This window comes from Podarcis raffonei, chromosome 6, assembly GCF_027172205.1.
Source record: "Podarcis raffonei isolate rPodRaf1 chromosome 6, rPodRaf1.pri, whole genome shotgun sequence".
Lineage (NCBI taxonomy): Eukaryota > Metazoa > Chordata > Lepidosauria > Squamata > Lacertidae > Podarcis > Podarcis raffonei.
The window spans coordinates 60764688-60787100 of record NC_070607.1 but is presented as its reverse complement, the minus strand read 5'-3'; the positions used below and the strand labels follow the sequence as shown (position 1 = coordinate 60787100).

The following is a 22413-nucleotide window of genomic DNA, read 5'->3' as shown; positions in this document are numbered from 1 at the left end:
TTCCACTTCATGTTATTCATTTTTTAAAAGTAATGCAAGTAACTGTCACACTGAAGCTGTAGGAATGCTGTTGCTTCTTGTGCAGGAAAATCAATTCCAGAAGCTACAGAAAAAGATGTAATGCACTGATTGTTAGCAACTGAAGGATATTAGAAGTGAAACAGATTATATAAACACAACAGATATAAGAGTGGGAGACTAGGGCTGGCTGATGTTAGGTTTTCAGCTTCTCACTATATCACCAGCCAAACATCAGTTTGGTTATACACATGCAATGCTGAAACAAGCTGCACTGCCCCAGCCAGCGAGACGTATGGTGAAACTGAGGCAGTTCTCACTGCAGGAGCTGAGGCCCTTTCACCCTAGCGCCTTACAGGCTGGGGTCAATGCAGCTGGCCTCCGCTCCCTTTAGTTGGGGGCAGAAGGGCTCCCACCCCCCAACCACCGATTCCTCAGCAGCATCAGGCTTTGCTCAGTTGCGGGATGGAAGAAGCCTCTCTTCCACCTCCCCTCAACCAAGGGGAGGCAACCATGTGTCCCACAGCTGAGCAGTTAAAGGATCCCCCACCACGTCGCTAGCTTGCAAGAGCCAATGCTGGGCTGGGGGATCCTTTAACTGCTCAGCTGAGGGGAGCGTCAACTGCGCTCCGCAGCCAAGCAGTTTCACGGAGCCCTCACCCCCACTGGATAATGTGAGCCAATGGTGGGATCAGATGCTCCATCAAACTGCTCAACTGAGGCAAGGGCAGCCACACACTCCTCAGCCGAGCAGTTTAAAGATGCAGAGGGAGGAACTATGCAGCTTGTTTCTCCCTTTGTACCATATGAGGGCAGAGTGGGATGGTGGTTTCACTCAGCGAGCGCTGCTAGCAGAGTGACTCAAGAGCGGTGGCAGTCTCACAAGCGATATACTGCTGAGTGAAGGTGACATTATGGTTCACTCCTGAGATCAATATATCACCCAGGCCTATGGGAGACACAAAGCCTAACTATAGAAAAATAGTGACTCCTAACTGATTCCTCTTAGAGAGCCTGCCCTTCTCTCCACTGGGGTTGTTATTGCCTCTGAATCAAACAAAACTCTTGCCTCTGACAAAACAATAAGTATGATTTGGGTATCCAATCTGAATCCCACAAAAGTGTTAAAAGACATGTAACCAAACTGTGACAGAAATCATTGCACTGAATATTGATAACGAGTAAATAATTACTGAATTAATTCATGGAAACAGCTTAATTAGTGTTCACAAACTATGGGAAAATATATGCGTCATATCAAAACAGTAAAATCATGCATACAAAGCTACAACAAAAATGGACAGCTCTGGATAAAAAAATAGAAAGAAAAGCCATGCAAGAGAAATGTGCAGAATAAGTTATTGTTGCAAATTGTTGGTTTAGATTACAGCACTGGCCTAGATTCTTCTAGGGAAAAAACCAAAACAAAACATTACTGCCTTTAGACAGAACTGTTCAACAAATCAATTTTCTTACTGTGCCTGAAAGCAAAAATCAAAGACCACAAGTACACATTTGTAAAAGAGAGAATAATGTTTTATAACTTTATTTAATAGTAGATTTCAAGATTTTCAGGGAAAGAATAGTCATTGTGAAGTCAGCATTGGCATAGACAGCTGATGTAAACTGAGAAATACCATTTCTGTCACATCTGAACACCAATGCTGGAAATGGGATAAAATACTGACTAGCTGTTCTAGAATAATTACTTTGCTTTAGTTAGCTTTTATTCTGTTCTAGCAGATTAGTGCAACTGTTCAACAAAAAATGTGCAAGCCCTTTCTGAACACTAAGCACATGTATGCGGAAAGTGTGAGCAAAGTAGAAGTCAAGAAGCGTATGGAAGCTCACTCAGCAACCAAGAAGGCTACAGAGAATCAGGGACAGCTTCTCTTGGGCTGACTCACCCAGTTTTCACAGAAGATCGGTATTTCCAAAATACAGCAACTAGAGCAAGCACAACTAAAACAGCCAGGATACATCCTTGAAGGGAAAAAAGAGAATGATATACCGTAGTACTAATTAATAAGACAAAGTAATTATTTTTCTGTTGAGGAAAAGCAATAGTATCAATAGAAGTCACAAGACAACCTTGCAATGCTCTATTGACATTAAAGTCACTCAGGTGGATAAGTTCATGTGCTACTGGGTACTGTAAGTCTCTAGACACATACGTACCTCAAGCAGCCAATCCACTGTACATCTGTAGTCACCCCCTTTTGGGGCAGATGTGCCGTTGTCCTCAGAGACTGATTGCAGCAAAGAGTTCTTCTTGCCCCTAACAGATGTCAACTCTGCAGACTGAGTGGCCCTAATGACAGTCAAAGAGCAACTCTCCAACCCAAGCAGTGTGTGTAGCTGAAGCAGAGTCACCAGGTTGCCCCCAAGACTGAGGGGGCCCAGCATGCATGTGATGTCACACGTATTGCGTGTCATGCACGTGCAGCGGAGGAGACCAAGCACTCTGAAGGAGCTGGCCATTAGCCCTGCGATGTGTCTCACACACACAGCCACCTCAACACCAGGCCCCCTGGAGTTGGCATGCTTGAGCTCAGGACACCCTTACTCCTGAGGATTTTTTAAAAGCACCAGTAACACCCAGGTGCAATAACATTAAAAGTCACAGCATGGGGGAAGTCTGTGCTGAATTTGGAGACAGCTATGTACATTACAGGAGCAAAGATAGTGGAGGAAGCAGAGCTGGCCTCACCAAATAAATAAATGAACAGCAGATCTTGGAGAAAAGTTTGCATCCTAAGCTTATTTGAAAAAGAATCAACATCACAAGGCATGAAAAGTACAATAGCAGCGATTGTACACTGAAGTAACTTGCTCTGTAATTACTTACCAACAATAATTGCGGTGTTGTCAGATTCTAGAAAAGAAGTAAATAAAAAGTGAGCTAAAATTTGAAGCGATGTACCGTAATTGTTACAGATCGTAGCGTGCTCTCTCTCTTTCTATGCATGTATGCATTTGTGTGTGTCACACACTGAATAAAATATAGTACAACTAATAACTGGAGTTAATCTACTCCAGTACACAACGGAAGACTGAATTTCACTGGAACCAAGAAATGGGTTTCCCACTTTTAAAAATTTCACATATAGTGGTACCTCGTTTGTAATCTGCCTCGTCGAGCGTCCGTTTCATCAAACATCCGCGGCAAACCCGGAAGTACCGGAACGGGTTACTTCCGGGTTTGCCACTCGCGCATGCACAGAAGTACTAAATTGTGCATGCACAGAAGTGCAAATGCTCCGTGTGTGTGTGCAGAGTGGTGCTTTGTCGTGCGTACTTTTTGTCTAGCATCCAGGACTCCGGAACAGATCCCGGTCATAAAATAAGGTACAACTGTACATTCCAAATTTGTTCCTCTAAATCACTTACTTTAGTGATTCAAATCATCCCAAAGCAGTTTATGGAAATGTTAGAAACATATCAAGTAATGTAAGTATTAAAATATACATTTATAAAATCAACAGCAAACAATAAACAATGTCAGAGATATACACAGAATCTTAAATAGAGTAATATCTAGTCAGGAAAGTCTACACATACAAATGTATCTTTAAGTGTCTTACAGCCATAAAACAATTGTAAAATATATTCAAAATCAGTAGATTAAGTTAATATAGCAACACAGCTGAATCACCTCCCAAGCAAGGGTCAAGTGAATAGGCAAGCTTTAAGCAAGTGCCTAAATGACAAGAAAGCTGGAGCCTGCCTGATGTTCACTTGAAGCAGAATCCAAAGGGCAGGCGCTGCCACACTAAAGTCCCTGGTCTTATTGGACGTACTGAGAGTGCATCTCCTGAGGGTCAAAATGTCCAGGCAGTAGTATACAAGGTAAGGGGTTTCCTGGTTCCACATTGTTCAGGGCTGTACACGCCAATAACAAGACTTTAAACCTGGCTCAGCAGCATATTGGCAGTCAGTACAGCTTTCAGCACAGATGTTAGGTACTGTCCATGGGCACCTCCTTCAGCAGCTTTATAGCAGCATTCTTTACTAGCTACAGCTTCTAAACCCAATATTAAAGAGACATTGCGCATACCTTTGTAAACCAATAAAACTTTATTAAAAATATTAAAAAAGGAAACACCATACAGAGCATGTTGCCTGATGTACCATACTAAATTACCCAAGAACTGTATCTATCACACCAGCTGAAGTCAAGAGAAGGGCACTCCTAGCCACTGAACCCATTTGGCCCCCTGGTTACACAAATAGCACCCCAAGCTCTATACCTGCTTCTTTAGAGGGAGTCCAACCCCATTCAGAACAAGCAACTGAACTGTTTCCCAGTCTCAGGATCTGTTCACCTGCAGACTTGCCATCTTACCAGGTTTCATGCTCAGTTTATTAGCCATCATCGAGTCTACCACTGTGCCAGGCACTGGGGATAAAATCATGCCCCATAAAACTCCACAGGTGCCAGGGGGCTGAAGGGTACTTCCCCAGTGCTACTCTTTGAAACAGGCCTGAGAGATAGGATTGGAGCCACTGTAAAACTGTGCCCCATACCCATCCTATGGAACCAATCCAGGAGGATATCAAGTTTGATGATATCAAACACAATCATATTTCTTTCCTTTTTTTAAGTTTTCAGTTACATCATTTCAATTACATCATTTTCTATTTTTATACAGTAGTCCTGTTACCAGCACTCCAAGACAGTTCTTTTTACTTCTTGCTTAACTGCATATACATAAATTCCTTTACCTCATTATCCACACTCTCCTATCTTTTATGTTGTCAACTGTTGGTCACAAAGTATCCTCTACCTGAAGAGTTCTGTTGGTTGGTGGCTTGAGTTTGCAGTACTTGCAGAAAGTAGGCACAATTATGTGTGGTTACCTGTGTTCAGGAGGACTTGGAGTGAAGTTTATCTCTAGTTATTTGCGGTCCTGTTTCCTAGTCCACAAGTCCCCACAGTACCAGGGAGCTCCATAGCATTGTTTGGAACACTCCGAAGAGATTGTGTCTACAAACCCTTGCCACTTGCCATCCAAGGAGCTGCTCACACAGGTATAACGTTTGCACAACAGGCTACTTCACTCAGTGCTCTTGCTGTTGTGTTCCGCACTAGTTACCACTTCCAGAGCAATCCCAAGGGCAAGCCCACATGAAGCATATGACAGCACTCCAGATGTGAGGTTGCCAATGTGCGATCCACAGAGGTAAGATCCTGTCCATGTAAGAGCATAGTTGGGGCACTAGCCAAAACTAGTGAAAGGTGCTTGCTAGCAACCAAAGGGTTTTTCTTCTAATGATAATGATAATGCCAAAAGGAGTACTCATTGTCTGGAGGCGGTGATGGGTTGGATGAGGGCAAACTACCTGAAGCTGAATCCAGGAATGACTGAGATGTGATACCAGGTCCAGGATTTTCTTAATGGGGTTGCATTACCAGCTTATGCAGAGATGGATTCACCAGGCCCTGAACATACTCTATTGTACCCCTCAGTTAGCTCAAATAAACCATAATGAGCAAGGGTTGATAAATCAGGTTGTGAGTTGGACAGCTACAAGTATCTGCTCCATGTCCTAAGGCCACAAAAATAAAACTGGTCCCATAAAACTGGGTTAAGACTGGGCACTGATCACCTCATTTGGTACTTCAGTAATAGTAGCATTCAAGGCAGCAAAAATACAGATGGCTTTCTTCTCAAAATGCTTTGCAAATTTGTCTCAGCCGTTCTCCAACGGCAATATATGACAGTTATTCCTACAACACTCCGAAAAGCTCTGAACAATTATTAAAGGATGCCATGGAAACAGCAAAAAAAGCCTTTGTAGCTTTCACTGCCATACACTCCAACATGTGTCTGGTTAACTTCATATGGAGCCTTACATCTCTTGCACTCCAGCCTGCTTCAGTGCTGCAAGTACTGCAGAAAACCAGGGAGCAAAGTGGGCTCAACAGTGCCAGAGAAGGCACACAGGGGCACTCATGTCAAAAACCCACTGCATCTTCCTATTCCAATGTGAGATTAAGGTCTTAGGAGGACTGTTGGCTGCCTACTACAAAATGCCCCAGAGGAATCCATCAAATTCCATTAAGTCTCAGGGGGGCAGATCAGATTAATGAGTCCTCCCCAATGCAGAGGAAGGGTACTCACAAGACAGATAAATACATAAGAATGAATATTTATATATGGAAGGTCCCAGGTTCACTGCCCAGCATCTCCAGGTAGCGCCCAGGATGTCCGCTGTCTGAAAACCTGGAGACTTGCTACCAGTCTGAGTTGACAATACTTAGCAAGCTACCAACTGTTTGGGTGGAAGGCAACTTCCCATTCTCAGCTCAAAACCATTTCCTGTTTTTTAAAAGCTGCCATATTCATTAGAAGTGCAATACCAAATCTAAAAACAAGCTTATAAATTTGCTGTCACTACCACTTTTCAACTGTACCTATATCGTCTGGAGGAAGCGTTGTCTGTGAACCTGGTCCTATAAAAAAAGAGGGGGTTGTTATTTTTATATTTATTTATGTCATGCGTTTCCCCCCAGACAGGGAGTCTAGGCAGCTTACAGATAAAATAGTAGCAGCTAAAAAAAGTCATGTAAAAACAATTAACACTAATATAACTGTCTCTGAGAGAGAGAGAGAGCGAGAGCGAGAGAGCTATTGAAATAGAGATAATAATAAAAAAATCACAGCACCAGCCCCACCAGTTCATAAAACATTGCACTGGAATTTATGAAAAGCAGTTTAGAAAATTTTAAAAGAAAGCAAAGAAAACTGGAAAGCTTGCTTGAATTTCTTATACAGTAAAAGACATGTCTTAGTACAAAGAGTAGCATTCCATAAGTTACACAATTCACAGAAAGCCAGGCAGAGCTAAAGGACTCTCTAGCATCTAAAACAGCAAAAAGCCCCACAAATAGGAAAGTAGTAAGAATAAGCAAATGAAGAAAATTAAGAAGAAGAAGAAGAAGAAAAAGAAAAGAGAATAAAGACCAGACCCTCTATCACAATTATATTTTAAGGGTCATTTCATATCAAGTGATCCAACTTTTTTACCTCATGTCATCCAATTTGCTTCATATTTTGTATACTTATTGAATGATCAAAACTAAGTTTAAATCTTTTTTAAAATCTCATCTTATTTTTGAGTTATGAGTGTTTGAAATTTCAATAAATAGACAATTTTGGCCTTGCTGAATAGCTGAACAGCGTGACAGTTTGAAAACAAAAACAGAATGTGGGATCGGGCAAAGGAAATGGAATGCACTGACTGGGGGAAATAGCTTGCTAAATTCTGAATAGGCACAGTTCAGAAGGAAGGCCACACACCACAACATTCTGTTACATGTTGCTCTTATGGTGTATAATTCCAGTGTTTCAAAACTACTACAGCACTACCATGTACCCAAGTATCCTCATGATATTCTTCTTGCTCCCCCCCCCCCCACTTCTTGAAATGCATCCACCAATAACAGTGAAAAGCAATTGTTTACCTGGTCCGGGGTCTACGGCGCCCTCTCCTCCGTCTTCAGTAGTTGGTGGTTTTGGACCACCTGTGTAAAGAGATTTTGAAGTGCTGACTACAACTGCCCTCACTCCTTCTCTCAAAATTAAGAACCAGGAAAGTCCATATAAGGTGCCACATGGTCTCAGGACACTGTCTTTGGACTCAGCTTTAGGAAGTTAAAATAGTTTTTTAAATGAAAAATAAATTGCTGTTGTTATTTATATTTTGAATTTTTTGATAGTCCAACTTTATTTCAACATCTGATTTTATCTGTATTTTCTCTCTAATACTATATTGGATTTGTCCATCATCCAGCTGGTGACTGAGTGCACGTGGGCAGTCAAGGATGACCATTACTGCTGCCGCCACTAGCAGTGTGGATGCAGGAGACGGGACAGAATGAAGGAGAGAAAACTCTGAGTAGGCTGGTGGAGTGAGCAAAGCCAGCAAGTGGCCCAAAGAAGAAATCACTGCCATGCCCACATTGCTGCCACCACCAAAAGAAGGAAGACTGCACTTCAAAACTGCAGGCTTTCTTTTGTGGGTCAATATGGCAGGGGGTGGGGATGAAGGAGAAAAACAATATGGCAGACGGCCCCACCAGGAACAATGAGTGAGTCACTGGCCTGGGCAGGTGGAGCAGGTGGTGAAAGGGCGAAATCACTAACCAATATCATGGGTTGCTACTGGAGGAGGAGGAGTGAGGTCCACCAGATGCAGTAATCCCCTCTCCTCACTCCTCCCCCTTCTTGGTAAGTGGCTGTGACCCAAGAAGTCAGGAAAACAACAGAACCCCATCCATGCTGCCACCTAGAGGTTTAATTATGAAATCTTATATATCCTATTAGCATACATGGAGTAAGATAATCCGGACTTAAATCTGAGATATTAAAGTCACATTTTCTAACTCACCTGTGGTAAGAGTTGTGTTTCCGGGTTTGATGGTGGGGGCAGTTGGTGTGGTAGCTGGCAGAAAAGAGAGCAAAGAAATAAGGATTCTGCAACACAATAGTTCTGACATTTATTTATGAATTTATACCTTGTGCTTCCTCCCAAGGAATCCATTTAAGTGTAGTAAGATACTTACCCTTAACACATTCTGGAGCAGGAGGTTGCCAGGCATTGTCAGCCCCACATTTACTACTGCTACTCCCCACCAGAGTGTATGCAGGATCACATACAAACTTTACACAACTGTTATACTGTATGTGTTCACGGGCTGGACCACAGTCACTCTTCCATTTTTTATTTCAGTTCTAAACAAAGCCAAGGGTGGCGCTTTGGTCTAAACCACTGAGCCTCTTGGGCTTGCTGATCAGAAGTTTGGCGGTTCGAATCCCCGCAATGGGGTGAGCTACCGTTGCTCGGTCCTAGCTCCTGCCAACCTAACAGTTTGAAAGCACGCCAAAAGGTGCAAGTAGATAAATAGGTACCACTCTAGCAGGAAGGTAAATGGTGTTTCCATGCGCTGCTCTGGTTTCGGTGTTCCGTTGCACCAGAAGCGGCTTAGTCATGCTAGCCACATGACCCAGAAAAACTGTCTGTGGACAAACACCAGCTCGCTCAGCCTGTAAAGCAAGATGAGCGCCGCAACCCCAGAGTCATCTGCAACTGGACTTAACTGTCAGGGGTCCTTTACCTTTATAAACAAAGACAAGTAGGTACAAAAGGTGACCTACAACTCACCCATTCTTACAGCCTAGAATTATTTCATCACCTAGCTGCAAGTCTTTTGATTTTACGATTCTGCCATTCTCTAAACTTATTGTAGGACATCGCCTTCCTAACAGGAAAATCAGAACAAGCATTAGCACATGCAGCCTTCATACTTTACAAGGAAAAGAATCGGACACCAAAGCCATTTCCGGCCTTGTTTGAGCATTCATCCTGATTTGTTTGGGGAGAGGCTATACAACACGGTATCAAAGATAATTTCCTATCACATTCTTTACTGCAAAATGTCCAGGTTGTTTTGTTTTAATCATATTTGGTGTAAAATATATAAAATTTACATACATATATAAAAAGATTTACTTTGGAGAGATTTAGCCAAGGCAGTACAAAACATAAGGGGGGAAACTATAAGATAAAAGAGTGCATAGGAAACAGCTGCCTACCATTACATGTAATTCTATTTTAAAAAAATAATAATTATTAAATTTTCCATTTTAACAATCCAATAAAAACCACATGAAAACATTCCAAATTATAATACAATAAAAAACCCCAAATATTCAATGCCAAATTATATCTTTTGGGTGGCTTCCCATGCTCTGAAGTTCAGGGGGTGATGATCTAATCTCATACTGCATTTCTTAATTAGTCCAAATAGTCCAAATAAAACATTTCCAATGTTGATCCTTCTTTTTTTTTTTAACAGCCTCCGAATTAGTTTAACAAGTGGATTAGTCTATTGTAGTTCTGTGTGAATTCTTTATTTTCCTGTTGTAATCCAAAGTCCTCAGCTACTCACTTTCGGTTTCTTCACACAACAGCAAATCTCAGCGCATCACATCCAAGACAACACCGGTCAGATATCCGAAATTCCCTTCTGTGATCTCGTTCCAGCTGCTAACAAGCTGATGCATCAGAGAAACCCCATAACTCCCATCAAGAATTCTTTTTATCATTCCATTGAGGATTGTTGTCAGAATCAAAGTCAAAATTTCACACCGTCAATTTTGTAGTTAAACCGTAACAATGGCAATAACAAGATATTCTTTCAATCCCGTTTGCATTTCAAACATCAGTCTTTCAGGGGAGATTTGCAGAATAAACAGCAAATGTAAAGTATATAAAAAAAAGGTAATGGAGGCTCATCACCCCCAGTATCTGAATTAGTTTAGCAAGTGGGTTAGTCCATTGTGCTTCTGTGTGAAATATTTTTAAGTTTCTTCTCTTTATTTTCCTGTTGTAATCCAAAATCCTCAACGAAGCAACTTTCAATTTCTGCACACAAAGGCAAATCTCAGTGTGTCACATCCAAGACAAAGGGAGATCTAGCCTTCCACCATTAGCGCGGAAAAGATAAAAAATAATAATAATGACATTTTGTTTGAGAATAGTATGCTTCATAGGACATCCATGATGGTTACATTACTCTTCTTTGAGCTGTGTTAGAAACCCAGAAGTGATGAAGAACAAAACTGCATCTCTATCCTTGATTATCATTTTTTTAATCACACTTTGCAAAAAACAAAAACAAAACAGCAGCTTTTCTTTAAGGTATAATTGGTGGAGAAGTACCTACTGAACAGAAAAAAAAACTATTTATGTATGCTACCACAGCTGCCCAAAATATCTATGCCCAAAAATGGAAGGAAGGAACATATGGATGGAACTATCACACAATATTATTATTTGTGATATAACCAGTTCAAAACTGTCTGAATAACTGTATAAATTTTGAATAAATGTGAGCTCTGTGCAAAGGATGTGAGGAGGGAACAGGTCCAATTAATGGTGGCTATCTTAAATAAACGGGACTTAAAATAGCAGAGTAAGTTAGAGAGCATTCCCAGAAAGATGACATTGCAGAACAGCTTTCCTTGGAAGAATACAATTTTTAAGGACAGTTGTACCCATTTGCTTAAATGCACCAGAGTAAGGCTGGAAGGTGATCCAACATCCCATGTTATCAAGAGGCAGACCCAAAGTACAAAAATCATAGGAACAGGCAATTTTGGGGCAAAAACCTTGGAAAACGAAGGAGCACCGGTCAGTTCTATCCATTCCTCTGTGTAAGCAGACTGGCCATCTCGTTAGAGCAACTACTTTTTATAACTATATCCCCGCAGAGCCTGTTTTGAATGTGTTGTATTCTTGAGGGATCTTGAGTAGATGAAACTAATGTATAATTTTGCAGATTCATATGAAGTCCATGTTTTCTTCCTCCAATCCTGGGTTGCATTCATGACAAATCCCCAACAAATATCCTAGCTCATTTGAAACCTTGCTGGTGACCTTTTGGTTGGCCCTAACAAATGTATATTTTGCCATATTACGGCCTTCAGCTTTTCAAGAATTAAAGTATAATCCTCATATCTGAAGATAGGTGGTATATACAACAACCACATTTACCCTCAGTGCTGCACACTTTACTCTTTTAGGAAGTTTTGAAGGCAACAAGAAAAGGACACCCTTAACTTTTAGTGAATTTTGATGCCCTAAATTTACATGTTTTGAAGTAACTGGCCTCTCAGTCCATACACAGAAAGTGGCTTTCTTGCACTTATGCTCTCTAAAAGAACACAAGAGGCCGGCAGCTCATCTGATAGATAATGCTAGCAGCCGCCAAATTTGACCCGCCAGCTGTTTTGGGACTACAATTCCCATCATCCCTGACCCCTGGTCCAGTTAGCTAGGATTGATGGGAGTTGTAGTCCCAAAAAGAGTTGGAGGCCCAAGTTTGGCCATCACTGCCCTACACTGAGTGGTGGGAGGAGTTGGACTTCTCCCCATCCCTGAGAAAGCCTTGCTTAGCCCTCAGACAACATTTAAGGTGCCAGATTTTCCGTCTTTTAGGCAAGGCAAGGCATGACGGAAAGGAATTCCAACCTCACACCCCGCCTCACCTCTAACTCTGGACAACGAGAGAAACAGCAGCAGGAGCAGCAGCGGCGACGGCGACAAAGAAGGCCCGCCAAAGGAGCAGGTGAGAGGGGCCATCGCAGCAGCACAAAAAGGAGAACCCTTTGGGGCAAGTCTGAAAAAACAGAAAGCACCACAACGGGAAGGCAACGCGACGTGGCGGGCCCGGGAAGCAACTCGAGGGGAAGGGAGCGGCGGCGCTTTTTTCAGACAAGGGGCGTGAGCACTAGTGGTTTCAGCTCAGGAGCTCCAGGAGGAGGGTGAAGAGAGAGAGAGCCGTCTCCGCCGTTATCGGTTCCCGGCCTTAACGTCCCAGAGCCGCGCGCATGCCGGTTGGAGGTGGCGGCAAGGGCGCGCGCTCAGGATTGGCGGGTGGGAAACGTGGGGAGAAGAGCCGCGTGGTGCCTGGTCTGCTCTCTGCACCGCCAGGGGGGGAAGAGATCGCGGGATCTGCGCGTGGCAAGACCCCTTTCGGCCGCTTTGATGTGGGAAGTAGAGCAATCCGTTTGGCTCCAGCTGAGCTGCAGCAGCTGCCGAAAGGAGCCATCCAACCATCTTTGGGACTCTATTCTGAATTTGTGTAGGGTTACAAAAGGCCTTTTGTTCTCCCAAAGAGATCTTACATGGCAGCGGGAGAGTTAGAATCAGAGAATTAATCATCCTAGATGGGCTACCTACCCAGGTTCCTTCTACAACACGTGGAGAAACTGCTTTATTGATCACTGGACCACTATTAGTCTTGTCCACTCAATCTGCCAGAGCCTGTCTTCGGATGCAGGGCAAGTCCCTAACCACCTGGTTTCGCCAGCTAGCTGAAGCCATTTCCTGGTGTGTAGATGACATATGCTGATAGCTTCTAGGAACCACAGATGAAAGCTGAGTGCAGAGTGGGAACCAAAGGTAGACAAATATCCCAGAAGGTGCACAACATGTCCCCCACCACAGGTACACGTGGTAGCTCTCACATTTCCAAGGATCCTGTGTACGTCTCTAGGCTGTACAAATTGAAATGTATCCAGTTTCAGCGAGTCTGAACTCCGTAAAGTAGTGATCCAACCATGACAATGGAGCTATAGAATGTTCCTGCACTCTAAGACCACCATCATCCAATTCTGCACAGAATACCAAGTCCAGAGTGCACCCAGATGCATGAGTAGGGCCAGAAATTACTTGGGACAGAGTCGGGCTTCTGACAGAAGTATCTACGCATGAATGAAAGTTCCCTAGCACAACCTTGGGGGACTCCAGCACCAGCCCCAAGACCTCCTTGGCTAGCTGAGGGAGACTGTGAGCCCCAGGGTACAGCAGCAGAATCCCTATTTTGTCCCAGCCATCCATCTTCAGATGCATACAATTAAACCCAACAAACTAGGAGAAAGGGCACCTGGTCAGGGGAGATGCAATCATGACAGACCACTGCAGCTCTGCTTCCCCACCACACTGATTTTGCCTCCTGCTGTACAGATAATTCTAGTGGCCAAAGCTGAGAGGTTACTTACCTGCCAGTTCATCCAACCAGGTCTCTGTGACACAAGGCAGGCCAGTATGCTTATCCCAGATCAACTCCTCGATGGCTGTTTTGCCATTCACCGACCTAGCATTGATCAGCAGCAACACTTGAGATACTAGGGCCCACCTGGGATACTGAGAACACTCACTGCTGTTCAAGGCACCATCTCGTGAGGCTTTGCATAAGAAAAAAGAGTGCACAAAATGCTTGGCTAGGTGCTGTAAAGGAGAAGTTAAATACCCGCCCACAAACATCTACAGTGGTACCTCGGGTTAAGAACTTAATTCGTTCTGGAGGTCCATTTTTAACCTGAAACTGTTCTTAACCTGAGTTACCATTTTAGCTAATGGCGCCTCCTGCCGCCGCCGCATAATTTCTGTTCTCATCCTGAAGCAAAGTTCTTAACCTGAGGTACGAATTATGGGTTAGCGGAGTCTGTAACCTGAAGTGTCTGTAACCTGAGGTACCACTGTATCTTCACTGCATTGTGTATCTATGCATAGCCAGAAAGCGATTTGAAACAGCTATGTAGCATTAGCTATATCAACCCAAGCTGTACTGCATAATCACATTGGGAGTAGAAAAGCTAGTGATAATACTTAATGTCTTTTATTCAACATTTCAATTTACTTGCACGCATTCTAAGATAAACAACTTTTCTTCTCTATACATATTTAATCAATTTTAAAAAATAAAGATGCACAATTAGATTTTAAAAAACAGTGTATAACAAACAAAATACCTTCATGAATATAGCAAGCTTTAATTCAGCTATCTGAAGCACTGCACTTTTCACTCTAATTGATTTTAATGGGAGAGTTATTTTACTTAACTTGTTCCCACTGAAATTAAGGTGTTGTAAAAGTGTTGTAAAAGTGTTCCTGGATTTTTCGGTTAAGGATGCAGAGCTTTTGTTTGCCTATGACCATATATATTATATATATATCATATTAGGCACATATTACTGTTGTTTACACTTTTGAAAATCCTGTAAGGAAATCAAGGCAGCTTTTAGAATTATGCATGAGAAAGTCTTGAGGAAGTCAAAAGTTTGGTAAATTTTAACAACTACACTTGCCCCCTCCGTTTCATGAGATGAACAAGATTCTAGGAAACAAATGGTAACATTTCACATTTCCTACACAGAACCCATGACATCTTTACAATGTTTGAAGAAATAATAATGCACCTTGCCAGGGTAGATACACAATCAGTTCTGCTTGGCTCTGTATTTGATTAAGGCACTTAAAGAGACATTCTTCAAGGGAAGCTGGAACCCAGTTCTATGCAAAAGTAAGAGCAAATGATGAGAGTTGTGTTGGGGCCCAGTACTGCTTCATGCTTCAAGTAGCTGGATGGCCAGTTCTTAATGAAAAAGGCTTTGACTTTTCACATAGTCCTTCCCTTAATTCTCATTTCCTGTTATAAAAATTAGAACTGTTAGGATCAACTGGAAGGGTGCTGGATTACAGGTTTACTGAAGAAACCTTGTTCAATTGAGAACCTTTGGCTTCCAATCCAGATTTTGATACCGACTTGTCAAATTGAGCAGGACTAGAAGGAGCTTCGGGTACTCTGTAAAAATAAAATAAAATATTTAAAAGTAATACATATGTTCCAAACATTATATCATTTTGTTTTGTTTTCCTGTCAGGAAGGAAAAAAGCAACACACAAATACATCAGCATTCCACTTCATGTTATTCAAAATTTAAAAGTATTGTAAGTAACTTTCACACTGAAACAGTAGCCATGCTGTTGCTTCTTGGGCAGGAAAATAAATTTCAGAAGTTTCAGAAGTAATGCACTGATTGTTGGCAACTGCAGGATATTAGAAGTAAAGCAGATGACGTGAATTAGGATTATATAAGCAAAACAGATATAAGAGTGGGAGACTAACACACTAACTATAGAAAATAGTAACTACCAACAGATTCCTCTTAGATGAGCCTGCCCTTTTCTCTACTGGGGTTGTTATTGCCTCTGCATAAAACAGAACTCTTGCCTTTGACAAAATAATCAGCATGCTTTGGTATCAAATCTGAATCCCACAGAAGACTTAAAAGACATGTAACCTACCTGGGACAGAAATTATTGCACTGGATATTCATAATGAGTAAATAATTTCTGTATTAATTATGGAAACAGCTTAATTAGCACTCACAAAGCGATGGGAAGATATATGCATCATATCTAAACAGTAAAATCATGCATACAATGCTACAACAAAAATGGAAAGCCCTGGATACAAATAAAGAAAGAAAAGCCATGTGAGAGAAATGTGCAGAATAAGTTATTGCTGCAAATTGTTGGTTTAGAATGATTATAGCACTGGCCTAGATTCTTCTAGGGGGGAAATCAAAACAAAACATTACTGCCTTTAGACAGAACTATTCAACAAATCCATTTTTTTACTATCAGTAGCGGAGAAAGGTGGGTACAGCCCACCCCTGGTGTCATCCCTGTGGGGGGTGACATCGCCATGGGTGGCGCCCACATGGGACGTGCACTGCTGCCAGTGTACCCCACTGGGATGCTCCCTGCTGCAGGTGCACCTCCGAGGGCGGCTAGCCCCACCCCTGCGGGCCACTCCGGGTCCTGAAGCAGCTAGCTCCGCCTCTGCTTACTATTTCTGAAAGTAATAACCACAAACTGCAAGTACCCTTGGTGGCCCCAGTATAATACAGAATGTTTTATAACTTTATTTAATAGCAGATTTCAAGATTTTCAGGCCAGAATAGTCATTGTGAAGTCAGCATTAGGATGGACAGCTGATGTAAATTGAGACAGACCATTTCTGTCACATCAGAACACCAAATGGGATAAAATACCGACTACCCATTCTAGAAAAATTACTGTGCTTTTATTCTGTGGTAGCAGATTAGTGCAACTGTTCAACAAAAAATGTGCAAGCCCTTTCTGAACACTAAGCACATGTATGCGGAAAGTGTGAGCAAAGTAGAAGGCAAAGTGAAGTCAAGAAGCATATGGTAGCTCACTCAGCAACCAAGAAGGCAACAGAGAATCAGGGACAGCTGCTCTGGGGCTGGCTCACCTAGTTTTCATGGACGATCTGTATTTCCAAAATGCAACAATTAGACAAGGCACAACTAAAATAGCCAGGACGAATCCTTGAAGGGAAAAAAGAAATAAATCCAGTAATATGCTGTAGTACCAATTAATAAGACAAAGTAATTATTTTTGTGTTGAGGAAAAGCAATAGTATCAATAGAAGTCACAAGACAAGTTGTTGAGAGCCAGTGTGGTGTAGTGGTTAAGAGCGATAGACACGTAATCTGGGGAACCGGGTTCGCGTCTCCACTCCTCCACATGTAGCTGCTGGGTGACCTTGGGCTAGTCACACTTCTTGAAGTCTCTCAGCCCCACTCACCTCACAGAGTGTTTGTTGTGGGGGAGGAAGGGAAAGGAGAATATTAGCCGCTTTGAGACTCCTTAAAGGGAGTGAAAGGCGGGATATCAAATCCAAACTCTTCTTCTTCTTCTTCTTACCTTGTAATGCTCAATGGACATTAAAGCCACTCGAGTGGATGAGTTACTTGGCACATATATACCTTGAGCAGCGAGTCCACTGTACATCTGCAGTTACCCCCTTTTGGGGCAGATGTGCAGTTGTCCTCAGATTGATTGCAGCAACGAGTTCTTCCTGCCCCTAACAGATGTCTGCAGACTTAGTGGCCCTAATGACAATCAAAGAGCAACTCTCCAACCCAAGCAGTATGTGAAGCTGAAGCAGAGTCACCAGGTTGCCCCCAAGATTGAGGGGGCCCAGCATGTGTGTGATGTCACACGTATCGCGTGTCATGCACGTGCAGCGGAGGAGACCAAGCACTCTGAAGGAGCTGGCCATTAGCCCTGCGATGTGTCTCACACACACAGCCACCTCAACACCAGGCCCCCTGGAGTTGGCATGCTTGAGCTCAAGACACCCTTACTCCTGAGGATTTTTTAAAAGCACCAGTAACACCCAGGTGCAAGAACATTAGAAGTCACAGCATAGGGGAAGTCTGTGCTGAATTTGGAGACAGCTATGTACATTACAGGAGCAAAGATAGTGGAGGAAGCAAAGCTGGCCTCACCAAATAAATAAATGAACAGCAGATCTTGGAGAAAAGTTTGCACCCTAAGCATATTTGAAAAAGAATCAACATCTTCTCCAAGTAGGAGTCTTCAACATTTAAACCAAAACTGGAGTAAAAGGTAAAGGAAACACACATTACTACAAGGCATGAAAGTACAATAGCAGCGAAGTAACTTGCTCTGTAATTGCTTACCGATAATAATTGTTGCAGTGTTGTCAGATTCTAGAAAAGAAGTAAATAAAAAGTGTGAGCTAAAATTTGAAGCAATGTAATTGTGGCAGATCGTAGTGTGCTCTCTCTCTTTCTATGCATGTATGCATTTGTGTGTGTCACACACTGAATAAAACATAGTACAACTAATAACTGGAAATAATCTACTCCAGTACACAATGGAAGACTGAATTTAGAGGTATTTCGCTGGAACCAAGAAATGGGTTTCCCACGTTTAAATAATTCACACACATTCTGATTACTTATTTAAGCCTCTTCCCTTCCAAACATCCCAAAGCAGTTTATAGAATAAAATTCAATACTAAAATGTTAAACATGTTAAACATTTTAGTAGGTATTAAAATATAAACAAACTAAAATAAAATCAGCAGCAAACAATAAACAATGTCAGAGATATATATAGAATTTAAGTAGAATAATATTTAGTCAGAAACGTCTGAGCATACAAATGTATTTTTAAGTGTCTTACACCCATAAAACAAATACAAAATGTATCACAAATCTGTAGACAAAGTTAATATAGCAACACAGCTGAATCACCTTCCAAGGAAAGGCTGAGTGAATAGGCAAGCTTTAAGCAGCTGCCTAAATGACAAGACGGCTGCCTGATGTTCACTTGAATCCAAAGGGCCCTGGTCTTATTAGACATAAGATGAACCTCAGCAGAACATGGCACTACTGAGAGTGTATCTCCTGAGGGTCAAAGTGTCCAGGCAGCAGTATACAAGGTAAGGTGTTCCCTGTTTCCAAGTTGTTCAGGGCTGTACATGCCAATAACAAGACAGGAAAATAAGCCTTTGTAGCTTTCACTGCCATACACTCTAACATGTGAATGGTTAACTTCATATGGAGCCTTACATCTTCTGCACTCTAGTTGTCATCCAGCCTGCTTCACTGCTGCAAGTACCGCAGAAAGCCAGGCAGCAAAGTGGGCTCAACAGTGCCAGAGAAGGCATACAGGGGCAATTATGTTGAAAGCCCGCTGTATCTCCCTATTCCAATGTGAGACTAAGGTCTCAGGAGGACTGTTGGCTGCCTACTACAAAATGCCCCAGAAGAACCCATCAAATTCCATTAAGTCTCAGGGGGGCGGATCAGATTAATGAGTCCTCCCCAATGCAGAGGAAGGGTAGTCACAAGACAGATAAATACATAAGAATGAATATTTATATATGGAAGGTCCCAGGTTCACTGCCCAGCATCTCCAGGTAGCGCCCAGGATGTCCGCTGTCTGAAAACCTGGAGACTTGCTACCAGTCTGAGTTGACAATACTTAGCAAGCTACCAACTGTTTGGGTGGAAGGCAACTTCCCATTCTCAGCTCAAAACCATTTCCTGTTTTTAAAAAGCTACCACACTCATTAGAAGTGTTATACCGAATCTAAAAACAAACTTATAAATCTGCTGTCACTACCACCTTTCCGCTGTACCTATATCGTCTGGAGGAAGCGTTGTCTGTGGACCTGGTCCTATAAAAAAAGAGGGGGTTGTTATTTTTATATTTATTTATGTCATGCCTTTTTCCCAGACAGGGAGTCAAGGCAGCTTATAGATAAAATGGTAACAGCTTTAAAAAGTCATGTAAAAACAATTAAATTCTGTGTGTGTGTGTGTGTGTGTGTGTGTGTGAGAGAGAGAGAGAGAGAGAGAGAGAGAGCTATTAAAAATACAGATAATTACAATAACAAACACCACAGCACCAGCCCCCGCCCCCCCCAGTTCTTGACAAGGGTCCATTTCCTCCACTCTGGTTCTATCCATAAGCTTACTCCTTGGTCACTCTCCACTTATTGAAATACATCAACTCATAACAGTGAAAAGCAATTGTTTACCGTTTTCTGGGTTTAGGCCATCGTCTCCTCCTCCTCCTTCATCATCTACTCCTCCTCCTCCATCATCTACTCCTCCTCCTCCATCATCTACTCCTCCTCCTCCATCTCCTCCTCCATCTCCTCCTCCTCCTCCTCCTCCACCACCACCACCTCCAGTGGTTGGACGAGCTGTGTAAAGAGATTTATATCAACTTTAAAGTGCTGACTGCTCTGCATTTATGTGTTCTTTCAAAATTAGGAGTCAGAAAGGTCCGTATAGGGTGCCATATGGTCTCAGGACGCCAGGTCCTCTATGGTCTCAGTCTCTGGAATCAGCTTTAGAAAGTTAAAATAGTTTTTTATAATCATCATCATCATCATCATCATCATCATCATCTGATGTTACTTATATTTTGAATTCAAATCAAATCAAATATCTTTAATACGGTCAGTGACCAGGAAGCAATTTATAAAAATATGACATTAAAAGTAGTATTGTGCTACAAATAACAGTAGAAATATGGCCAATTCACAGAATTGGTGCTTATATTTATGACCAGGTTTCGACTTTTAAGGTTTTAAAATTCAATTCAGGTGTCGCTACTGTTTATTATCGTTCCTTCGATGTTTACAATTTGAACTCCGTTGTTGACATCATTGCTCGTCTTATTCTTATTGCAATGTAACAGTACTTTGCCATGGACCTGTTAATTTCGGGCTCTTTGTCAGCTAAGAGGTGTCTGATATAGGTGTCATCTGTACTACGAGGTATTTTCCTCAGAATCGGTTCGATCAGCTCTTTTCTTGAGTCTCGATATAATGGGCAGTATAAGATGACATGCCCAATGGTTTCGATTTCATTGCTGTTACAGGGACATAATCTTTGTTCGATCGGTATTTTATTGTATCTTCCCTCTAGAAGAGCTGAAGGGAGAGCATTAAAGCGGGCCCTGGAAAATGCCCATCGGTGTTTAGTGTTGTCTAGAACTTTGAGATAGTTTGCTAGATGGGGCCTTTGGGGGTTGTATAGAAGTTTATAAGTTATCGGAAGTTGATTAAAGTCATTTTGGGCTTCAATGTCCCTGAGTCTTTCTTTGATTATGTTCTTGGCCCTTCCCCTTTCTAAACTTAATAAATACTTTGGGGAGAGACCATATGTGGCCAGTTTTCTGAGAGTGCCCTTCAACCAACTAGATTGGAATTTGTCAAGAAGCATCAGGGAAAGTAGTCCAACCGGCGAGTTGTTAAGTCTTAGCCAAGTGCATAAGGTTCTTATCCATACTTTGGCTTTAATGCTGTATAAGCCCGCTTCCAGTCGTAGGGTGGCGTTTGGGACGCATTTAGGTGTTTGCAGGAGTGATCTAAGGAAACCTGATTGTATCTTTTCATATGGGTCTAGATTAGAGAGGGAGACGAGTGGTGCGCCGTATAGTATTTGTGCTGTTGGTTTTGCAACGAATAGTTTAATTGTAGCAGGAATGAAATTTCCTCCCGTTGTACGATGGAATCTTAGGATTGCTGTTGTACTTTTTTGTGCTGTGGAGGAGCTGTAATTTATGTGGGCAGTCTTCTTCCTTGATGCTTGGAATATAACTCCTAGATATTTAAAGCATGTCACTTGTTCAATCTCCTGATTGTCTAAATTCCATCTGTATATTTTCCTTTTGTTAGAGAAAACCATGATTTTTGTTTTTTGGTAGTTCACTACTAGTTTCTCTTCTCTACAATATTGGGATAAGCTGTTAAGAGCTCTTTTGAGGCCCATCTGAGTCTGGGACAATATAACCGCATCGTCTGCATAGAGTAGGATAGGCAGTTTTTTGTCTGCTAATTTTGGGGCGTGTGTATCCGCTCCTTGTAGGTGGTCTATTAGGGAGTTTATATAGATGTTGAACAAAAAGGGGGCCAAAATGCATCCTTGTTTAACTCCCTTTGTTGTTCTAATGAAATTAGAGAGTTGACCTTCTTGGCTGCAAATTTGAATTTTTTATAGGCCAACTTTTCTTCAACATCTCATTTTATCTGCATTTTTCCTCTAGTACTTGTCCATCATTGGGCAGGTAACAGAGTGCACGTGGGCAGTCAAGGATTACCATTACTGATGCTACCACTGATGCGGAAGACAGGACAGAACAAAAGAGAGAAATGTCTGAGTAGGCTGGTGAAGTGAGCTAAGCAAGCAAGTGGCCCAGGAAGAAGTCACTGCCATGCCCACATTGCTGCCACCACCAAAAGAAGGAAGACTGCACTTCAAAACTGCAGGCTTTCTTTTGTGGGTCAATATGGCAGGGGGTGGGGATGAAGGAGAAAACTCCTTCTGCCCCTTGGTCTTCCTGCCCCCTGGTGGCAGGCGGCCCCAGCAGGAACAACGAGTGAGTCACTGGCCCAGGCAGGTGGAGCAGGTGGTGAAAGGGCGAAATCACTAACCAATATCATGGATTGTTACTGGATGAGGAGGTGTGAGGTCCACCAGATGCAGTAATCCCCTCTCCTCACTCCTCCCCCATCTTGGAAAGTGGCTGTGACCCAAAAAGTCAGGAAAACAACAGTGCCCCATCCATGCTGCCACCAAGAGGTTTAATTATGAAATCTTATATATCCTATTAGCATACATGGAGTAAGATAATCCTGACTTTAATATCTCATATTTAAGTCACATTTTTCTAACTCAC

The 22413-nt window shown here is 42.3% G+C and overlaps 1 protein-coding gene and 1 long non-coding RNA gene across 9 annotated transcripts in view; one reads left to right on the top strand and one right to left on the bottom strand.

The window, feature by feature from the left end:
- Nucleotides 1–22413, bottom strand: part of LOC128416145 (membrane cofactor protein-like) — a 34331-nt gene that overhangs the window by 728 nt on the left and 11190 nt on the right. For 2 of the 8 annotated variants that reach the window (XM_053393424.1, XM_053393422.1), the window contains exons 8-12: nucleotides 19763–19930; nucleotides 19361–19399; nucleotides 17892–17921; nucleotides 16655–16730; nucleotides 14534–15175 (exon numbers count right to left, since the gene is read on the bottom strand). In XM_053393424.1, coding sequence (XP_053249399.1) covers nucleotides 15067–15175; nucleotides 16655–16730; nucleotides 17892–17921; nucleotides 19361–19399; nucleotides 19763–19930 — 422 coding nt within the window. In that variant the 3' untranslated portion in view covers nucleotides 14534–15066. Of the gene's footprint in view, nucleotides 1–1925; nucleotides 2002–2866; nucleotides 2894–14533; nucleotides 15176–15678; nucleotides 15737–16654; nucleotides 16731–17891; nucleotides 17922–19347; nucleotides 19400–19762; nucleotides 19931–22413 lie in introns of those variants that run through there. The other 6 variants (XM_053393426.1, XM_053393423.1, XM_053393428.1 and 3 more) reach the window with 6 other exon arrangements.
- LOC128416150 (uncharacterized) lies at nucleotides 12929–22408 on the top strand. The gene is made up of 2 exons (XR_008331151.1): nucleotides 12929–13288; nucleotides 21781–22408. It is a non-coding gene; the product is annotated as an uncharacterized LOC128416150 (long non-coding RNA).